This window comes from Rana temporaria, chromosome 5, assembly GCF_905171775.1.
Source record: "Rana temporaria chromosome 5, aRanTem1.1, whole genome shotgun sequence".
Lineage (NCBI taxonomy): Eukaryota > Metazoa > Chordata > Amphibia > Anura > Ranidae > Rana > Rana temporaria.
Window position 1 is genome coordinate 373731637 of NC_053493.1, and position 9816 is coordinate 373741452.

Genomic DNA, 9816 nt, shown 5'->3' on the forward strand with positions numbered 1-9816 from the left:
TATTCCTGTCAGTCCTGTCCGGAAATTTACACAGCCCTCCAGACTGTAAAGCCAGGCTGCTGACCGGACCTTTCTCTGCTGCAATTAAAATTTTACTCCAGGCACAAAAACATTCATTGAAATTTGTTCCTCAATAGCAACAAAGGATACATTTGCTTTGTGTGCACCAAATACCTGCAGGGGCGCTCACCTCAGCACTTTGTACAATGCATATAGTTAGAATACCGTAATGCTGTCAAAATATTGTTTTGTTTTATAGCTAATACATTGGTGAATTTACCTTTTTAAATTAAGAATAAGCTAAAATTTGCCTTGTGAAGAATTATTGTCAAAGGGAAATGGAGTAGCATTTAGTAAAGTAAAATGAATGTCTAAAAAAATGATCAGTCACTTAAATTTGTTTGTCACAGCAATGTTATTATCACATCATCGTCTCTTCCCTGCCACAACATTTCTCCCAGGAAATCCACCATCCCATGTTTCCTGGCTCTCAGAAGGATTCCCACCACTTTGTCGGAGATCCGCACGTATCTGTCAAAAAGTTCACCAAACGTGACTTGTACCTTCCCATCTCTTCCTGGTTCGGCAAGGGTGGAGATGATGAAGCAGAGATCTCTCATTTCCCGATGTATGTGTGCTTCTGCCCTCATAGCTCTTTCAGCTGTCTTTGTTCCTTCCTTTGGACGTCCATAGCCCTCGTCGCCCTTTTGTAGCCTCTGAGACTTTGCAAAGTCATGGTCAAATTCATCACTGAAAGGGTTCAGCTTTTGGTTCTCCACGTGTTCACCTGACCACTTCTCCCACCTCCCCTTGACGTTGTTCACTTGGCTGTACCGCTTGTGGGCTTTGTTAATGTTGTTATGTTCTGATACTGCCTTGTTATTCCTGAAAATAACAACATATTAGGTTTAGAGGTGATGCATTGGGCAACTTTGGCTATTAAAATTGTATCCTAATACCTAATTCATACTCTAATGTTAAAAAAGAGAAAATGCAGGGCTCTAGTCCAAATATTAGCATACAAGAAGTTACTGAACTGCTCTTTAAAGCGGAGTTCCGGCCACAATTTCACTTTTTAAATATAAATACCCCTGTAATACACAAGCTTAATGTATTCTAGTAAAGTTAGTCTGTAAACTAAGGTCCGTTTTGTTAGGTTGTTACAGCATTTAGACACTTTATAAAATAGAAATTGACTGGGGCCATCTTAAGTGTGGGCATCATGAAGCCAGACTGTATGACTTCCTGGATTTCAGCCTTGCAGATCTCGCACATGCTCAGTGCTGCACAAGCAGTGTAATAGGTTTCAGATCAGGTTTCAGCACCTGTACTGTCCAAGTCACATGATTCTTCGAGACTGGGGAGTGCACAGACTCCTGGAAAGTTACACCCACTACATTCCCAGGAGTCTGTGCGGTGTAGGTTAGGAAGCTTAAGCACCTAGGTGCAGGAAGAGGGAAGATTAACTATTCTGCCTAGCAACAACACTTTGAAGGCATCTAAAAAATATAAATAAATTCTTAAAGGACTAATGAATTTTTTTTAAAACTACTGATGTAATGTTATATTTATGGGTGGAACTCCACTTTAAGTCAATAAAGTAAACCTGTAGCAAACATGAAAAAATGAACCTCTTGCTCCCTGCGTAATGCATATGCGCTGCGGCAAAGAAGGTGGGCTTTAATGCCCACATGAATTGTTCTAAACACACCCGTGCTTGGATAATACAGAAATTGCAGCTCACACAGTTTGACAAACAATTCAAAATACCATCATAAAATAAAGTGAAGCTCTTATAATAGTGATAATGACCAAAGTAAACAATCAAAGTATAAAAAAAAATCTCCCAATATTGAAGCGGTTAGTGAATTATTGACACTTCAGCTGTGTCGTCTTGTTGGAGATAAATTTGGATGTTACTCAATGCAAGCCATATGTTCATTTATAATGTAAGGGTACTCCAGCTTTTAATAATTTCTGGGGACTTTACAATATATATATAAAAATGTGTAATATACATGGAAACTGGACACCTTTTTTGGGCTCTTGTGGAGTGACTGTTGACTTGAGACCCCAAGTGGGCATTCCAGACAAACCTGTGGTGGATTGTTCCTGTTGAAAGCTGTATAATCCTTGATGTTTACTTCAGTGCTACTTAAAGGGAAGTTTTACCCAAAAGTGGATCCTCTGCTTAACTGACTCCTCCCCTCCTATGGTGCCACATTTGTCACCTTTCAGGGGGGAGGGGGGGACAGATACCTGTTTTTGACAGGTACCTGTCCCCCCCTTTCGGGAAACAGCGCAGTGGTGCCGTCCCTCGGAAGTTCGGCCCACCTTCTCCTACCTCTGCCACTGGGCCAATTGCCCAGCGCAATTCACACCTGCGCAGTAGGAAACCAGCAGTGAAGCTGAAAGGTTTCACTTCTGGGTTCCCTTACTACGAATAGCGATGGCAGCACCCGAGAGCCGATCCGAAAATTGTCTGGGGTGCCAACATCGTGGGAACCCTGGACAGGTAAGTGTCCTAATATTAAAAGTCAGCAGATACAGTATTTGACTTTTAATTTTTTCGTGGGGACCCGGAAACTCCTCTTTAACCACTCTATAATTTGAGGGTCAATTTGCTTTGGTAAGAGGCTCTGTGTACTAACGTGTGAATGGTGTGGAGGACCTATATTCACATTTATCTTCTCGGGCTGAAGTGTCTATAGTTCACTAAGGACTTCAATATTGGGATTTTTTTCCATACTTTGATTGTTTAATGCCCACATGCCCCATATATGTGTCCATTGGTAGCCACGGTTTCTGTGCTGAGAGCGCATTCACTGCACACTCCCAGCACAGTCATCAAATTGTCAGACAGCTCCGGGTCTCTAGTAATGATCAGGAGCTGGTGGGACCGGTTCCCAATCATGTAACCCTGTGGCAGCATATCACAGCAATTTCATGACCTGGGTGTAAAGACCCACTTAAGGGGATTCTGGAGCTAGGCAGGAAGGGGTTAAACTGAATATTGTGGGGGGGAAAAACATGAACAAAGGTTTTATCCAGTGATTATGGCATGATAATCAGCAGCTGAAGTTATTGTATATCCAAATGTCAACTTTCTATAGAATTGAAACTCCACCCTTTCTGCTACAAGTGCTTCCTATTGGTCATTTAACGTAATGGTCATCCTCACTGATCAGTGGGGAGATTTGGTAGGTGGGAATGGTTGGGCCAAGATCGACTCTTAGGGCCCTTTCACAGCGGACGAACGGTCCACTTTTCATAAGTCCGTTTACGGACTTACAAAGGTTCCCTATGGGATCACGGCCGTTAGCGGATGGAGCATCCGCTAACGTCCGTAATCACCCGCCTCCTTCAGGATCCGGTTTTTCAGACGGAAGAAAACCCTATTTTTCTTCCGTCTGACGGATCGGATGAATACGACAGACGGTCTATATTCATCCGATTCCCCATAGGGGAGAGCGGAGGAGAGACAGGGCGGTCTCTGCACTGTGTGCGGGGACCGCCCTGTCAGCCGACAGCTCAGCGGGGATTAACGGAGGAACCCCCGCTGAACCAAACTCTGTGTGAAAGAGCCCTTACAACCAAAGTAGATATATGCATATAAATTCTGCTTCCCACGTCTCTGAAACATTTTGGCATACAGGGTTTTTTATTGCAGGTGAACTCGCTAATACCAATATTTGCTGGTTTTGTATTGCCAAAGAGGTTTACTTTAAATCGCATTCTCTTATTTAAACATTGGTAGGTCGTTTTCCTGAAGCTCATTTTTCTCAAAATCTCCTTTTCCCTATTACAGATATTACAGTGCAGGTTCACTAAGCTTCTCATAAATCGTGTTGGTTATTGACAGAATGGATCACCTGCTGAAATATTTCCTGGGATGAGCCTGGCTCCAGAGCTTATAATGGAAGTGATATACCCTGCATACCAATATCTCCCAACCCTCATCTGATCCTTGCCCCTATGTGTAGAAGCATCACAGACCTTGCGGTGGAATATTACAGCTTCATAAATGATTGATTATTTAATACTTTGGGACTATTAAATATTTTATCCATTATCTGCTTTAAGAGAAATGAGGAATTAGACATTTAATATGGGCTATTAGACCTTTGTGACGCAGGCATTTTATTCTAAATATAAAAATGCTTTTCAGGAATCATTTCTTTTGAATATGAAGATATATTATTTATTTTTTTTAAATAATAGGAAGTATATTAACTCCTTACTGGTGAGCGTACACACACATGTGGCCTTGACTTTAGGGGGTTATACCGGGATGATGCCTGTAGCTGCAGGCATCATCCTGGTACCGTTTTTTAGAGCGGGCGGTCAGAACTTCAGGGATAACAACCAATGCGGCTAAAAACCGCTCGGCTGTTAAACCGGAGGAGCGAGAGGGAACGTCCCCCCTTTCTGCCACCTTCCTCCGACTCTTACCGTGGCCTCCTGTCCCACCGGCTAGAGTAAGTCTGGAACGGCTTCATTCCAGTCTTCTGTAAACGCGGAAGCAATGTCACAACGTCACTTCCGGTTTACTCGGCTGCCAATGGCGCCGGTTTTAAAAAAATTACAGTATCTAGAATTGCCATTTTTGTCAATCTGAATACTTTGAAGTGCAAAGGAGGGATTTGGGGACTTTTAGACCCCCGATCCCTCCATAAAGAGTACATGTCACCACCTATTACTGTCACAAGGGATGTTTACATTCCTTGTGAAACCAATAAAAGTGATCACACTTTTTTTTCTAAAAGTGACAATGTAAAAAAAAAAAAAAAAAAAAATGAAATCGCCACGGTCCCTGCGAGCTTGTGCAGCAAAGAAAACGCATACATAAGTTGCGTCCACATATGTAAGCGGTGTTCAAATCACACATGTGAGGTATTGCCACGATCCTCTGAGCAACAGCAATAATTCTAGCATGAGACATCCTCTGTAACTCTAACCTGGTAACCATTTTTTCTTTTTTTTTTTAAGCGCTGCCTATTTTTAGGTACCGTAGCTTGTCGACATTCCACGCGTGTATTCAATTTCAAAGCATAACATGTTGGGTATCTACTTACTCGGTAGGCATGTGCAAAAGGGAAAAATGTGTTTTGTTTCGTTTTAATTTGTTATTTAATTAATTTCGTTAAGTTAGATTCGTTACATGTGTTAAATTTGTTTTCGGAATTCGTTCGTTTTCGACCGAATTTCGAAAAATCTGGTCAAATTCGAAAATATTTCAATCGGATTCGAAAACAAATTCTATTCGAATCGAATTCGAAAACAATTCGATTCGAAAACAAATTCGAATGAAAATTTAAAGCAAATTTGAATCAAAATCTAAAAAATATAAATCGATTTCTAAAAAAGAATACAATAAAATAGAATATAAAGTAATAAAACAATAGAATGAAAATCAAAGAATAGTAAAGAACAGAATGGAATTTAATAGAATGTAATCAAATACAATAGAATATGACCTGGCTTCTTCTATCTATCTATTATTATAGAATTATATATATATATATATATATATATATATATATATATATATTTTTTTTTTATTCTACATTTATATATATATATTAGGGCTGTGCGTTAAATGCGATATTAACGGCGTTAACGCAAACCCATGTTAACGCCGTCAATATTTTTATCGCGCGATTAACGCAGGAGCCCTCGGGGTAGACGTGCAGAGTGTGCAGCGGCGCGGCGCGGCTTACCTTCTCGCTGGATTCACAGGCAAGTTACTCACCTTGTCCCTGGATCCAGCGATGCCACCCCGCTGTGTGATCGAGCGGGTCCTCCTTGCTTGGCGGGTCCTCCTCGCTTGGCGGGTCCTCCTCGCTCGGCGGGTCCTCCTCGCTCGATTCACAGTGCCTGTGTGCCGCCGAGCTCCGTTCCCTGCGACGTTACGACGCACGGGAGCGGAGAACGGCGCCAAATTCAAAAAAGTAAACAAACACAATACACACAGTATACTGTAATCTTATAGATTACAGTACTGTATGTAAAAAATACACACCCCCCTTGTCCCTAGTGGTCTGCCCAGTGTCCTACATGTACTTTTATAAAATAAAAACTATTCTTTCTGCCTGAAAAACTGTAGATTGTCCAAAAGTGTCCCTTTATGTCAAAAATGGTTTTAGATCAGCTAGAAAACAGCGATCATAAATTATAATCACTTGCAGAATTGTGCGATATTTGTGGGGAAATTCGTCATAAATTAGATAGATTAATCGTGAGTTAACTATGACATTAATGCGATTAATCGCGATTAAAAATTTTAATCGTTTGACAGCACTAATATATATATATATATATAACCATCTTCTGAAATTCGAAATTTATATAGAATGAACTCAAATTCGAATAGAAAAATAGAATAGAGCAGAAAAAAATATATTTATTTATATATATATATATATATATATATATATATATATATATATATATATATATATACCGTATTTATCGGCGTATACCGCGCACTATTTTGCCCTGAAAATCAGGGCAAAATCGTGGGTGCGCGGTAAACGCCGATACCCGCTTTCCCTCGCTGAATTTGAATACTGCGCCGGCATATACCGAGCGCAGTACACTCGTGTATCTTCGGGCAGTTTTGGCGCCCCTCGCGTTGACGTCCTGGACGTACAGAACGTCACCACGAGAGTAGCCGAGCCTGCCCAACGATACACGAGTGTACTGCGCTCGGTATATGTCGGCGCAGTATTCAAACTCGGCGCGGGAAACGAGCGGGGAGGACGCGAGGATGCCGCAGAAGGACGCCGGACCCGATAAAGAGGACACCCGAAGCCGCAGACGGACGCCGGACCTGACGAGGCCGCCGATGGACGCCGCGGAAGACACCAAAACTGTAAGTACAAAAAATCTTTTTTTCACAGGAATCCGGGTCAAGTTTAGGGGTGCGCGCTATACTCGGGAGCGTGCTATACCCCGGTAAATACGGTATATATATATATATTTTTTATTATTCTACTCTTCTAATATTTTTCTATTCGAATTGGAGTTCATTCTATATGAATTTCGAATTTCAGAAAATGGAAGATAGATAGAAGATAGATAGAAGAAGCCAGGTCATATTCTATTGTATTTGATTACATTCTATTAAATTCCATTCTGTTCTTCGAAAACATTTGTTCGGATTCGGTTAAATTCGTTAATATTACAATTCGGGAATTCGTATGCATCCGAATGTCCGAATAATGAAAAATTCGTCCGAATTTCGATTCGGAACGAAAACGAAATGCACGTGCCTATTACTCGGCGAAACATCATCTTTCACATTATTCCAAAAAATTGGACTAACTTTACTGTTTTAGTTTTTTTTTATTCATGAAAGAGTATTTTTATTCTTAAAAAAATGCATTTGAAAGACCTCTCCGCAATACAGTGTGACATAAAATATTATTCTCTAAATTCTCAGATAAATATATACATATATATATATATATATATATATATATATATATATATATATATATATATATATATATATATATAATGTTTGGGGGTTCTAAGTAATTTTCTATCAAAAAATACAGATTTTTAACTTGCAAGCAACAAATGTCAGAAATAGGCTTAGTCACGAAAGGGTTAACCCTGTAGGACTAAACGCAAACCATTTTTTTTTTTTTGGACAGAGTAAGGAAGGGTTTTGACCCCTGACAGTTTTTTTTTTTTTTTTTAGACCTGACACGTTAGACCTGTCAGGTTTGTATTTTCTGTCTGTGTCCTTTCTGGAGAGATCTAATGTCATTATTAGTCCTGGGGACCATTGCCGTGGGGGAGGTTATGAGTGGGAATCTACAATTTCATGATTGTCACCGGAACAGTAGTAGAGGGGACATCTTCCAATTAAGTCACTTTTTTCAGTGACAGCTGCCAAAGGTGGGATTCCCCCTTATATTGGATTTCTGCTTACCGATATAGATAAGGAAGTGCAGGGAAATCTTTCTGACGGGGACACAAACAGCAATAAAGACATGACAGTAGATCAGTGTTAATTTTGTAGATGAGAATATTTAAATTAAGTCAATTGACAAAAATCAATTTCAATTTTTAGCAACAAACTAAAATGGAAGGAAATTGTGAGGGAGCTTAGCACCGTGTAAAATAAAAGCCTCTCCAGACCAGTTCTCTACCCTGTGCATTCCCCCACTCCCATTTACTTCCCCATCCCCATGTTATTAGAGTTTTACTTTAGGAGTATCTAATAAGTGTGGAAATTCTAGATTTTTTTTTAAATAATGCATTACAATTGAACTAAACCCATTAGATTTTAGTCGACTAAAATGTAACAGAGATGATATTCATCTTAAATGTACTGGAGATTTTAGTCAACTAAAATATGATTAAAACTAAAACAATTCAGATGACTAAAATACAACTAAAACTAAATTTGCATTTTAGTCAAAAGATTATGACTAAAACAAAATCAATGTCAAAATGAACACTGCAGTGGATATACGGTAACCTTTCATGGCTCTATCTAAAGCTAAAACATGTTTTGGCCGGGGTTACACTTTACATTGCAGGATAGTGGCTTCATATCACACTATGCAATAACTTACTGTGAATTATATGACCGCTTAATTCTTGCAGCTTCCTCCTTCTTCTCTTCTGTGATTTCTACCTTCTCTTTATCTGGTTTGACGTCCTCACTCTCTCCATAGCCACTGTCTTCGGTTTCTAGGCTTTCACTTCGACACTCGGCAAGCTTTGGCAAAGTATTGGAAGATGTTTCGGTTCCTTCATCATCTTGTTCAATCTGTTTCCAACTTTTGGTAAGTTTGGACACCAGATTTGAGCACTTCCTTCTCCGGGTTGGAGACACATTGCCTTGCAGTAGTTTATCCAGCATACATTCATCGTATTTCTGGCTACTGGGATCTTTTTCATATTTTTCAGCCAATGAACCAATATCCATTCCTCTCTCCTGGGCTTTGCTCTCAAAACTTTTTGTCACAGATTTTGTTTTGATGTGTGTTTCTTCATTTTTTTCTGCCATCGTTTCAACATCTTTTCTTGGTGCAACAACAACTGCAGGTTTCAACTCAACTTTCAACGTTGACTTGTGGTTCTCCATAACCTCACCTTCAGTGTTAGGCACCCAACCTGAGGGTTCTTCTGCTTGCTTTTTAGAATTTTCAGTCGCCCATTGTTGCCAACCTTTCGTTAAGCTGGACACTAAAGTTACAGTTCTGATCTTCCTTATGGCCCGTTGAGCAGGTTTCATTGTTTTTGTTTCATCTAGAGCCATATTATAGCAACAATACTGTGTGTTCCTACAGGGAAGACTAAAATCATGAACTTGTCCTCCTGAGTCACTTCTAACAGCTGAATGAAGGGTGCCGGGTCTTTAAATAGGCCAGTTGCTTTACGTTCTTGGAAAATATGCCAGGCATTTGTGACTAAGATCTGCCCGCTGTGACACTGTTACTTTTTACAGAATGATGGCTTATATTGCATCACAAGAGCAGATGGAAACTACAGATGGTAAACAAAGCAAGCCTAGCATACGCAGCTCTCAGGGGTTTGCTCAGTAATCTATAGCATTGTCCTTAAGTGTTGAGTCATTGACTTTCACAGAATTTTTTTTATACCTTTTCCCCCCCTATTTTTTGTATATTTACACATAATTCCAAAATTAAAGGGGTTGTAAAGGTACAATTTTGTTTTCCTAAATAGCTTCCTTTACCTTAGTGCAGTCCTCCTTCACTTACCTCATCCTTCCATTTTGCTTTTAAATGTCCTTATTTCTTCTGAGAAATCCTCACTTCCTGTTCTTCTGTAACT

At 39.9% G+C, this 9816-nt stretch overlaps 1 protein-coding gene across 1 annotated transcript; it reads right to left on the minus strand.

Annotated features, from left to right (window-relative positions):
- Positions 1-374: 374 nt before the first annotated feature.
- ABRA (actin binding Rho activating protein) lies at positions 375-9363 on the minus strand. The gene is made up of 2 exons (XM_040354849.1): positions 8592-9363; positions 375-885 (listed from the first exon to the last, which is right to left on the minus strand). The coding sequence occupies exons 1-2, from the start codon at positions 9278-9280 to the stop codon at positions 405-407; spliced, it is 1170 nt and encodes a 389-aa protein (XP_040210783.1). The 5' UTR covers positions 9281-9363; the 3' UTR covers positions 375-404.
- Positions 9364-9816: the final 453 nt, after the last annotated feature.

What these genes read in the sequence shown, in the direction of transcription:
- ABRA (XM_040354849.1), bottom strand. Translation starts at nt 9,280, where the DNA reads ATGGCTCTAGATGAAACAAAAACAATGAAACCTGCTCAACGGGCCATA. An exon ending in AAGCGGTCATATAATTCACA is followed by an intron (nt 886 to 8,591) that starts GTAAGTTATTGC and finishes TGTTATTTTCAG; the next exon opens with GAATAACAAGGCAGTATCAG.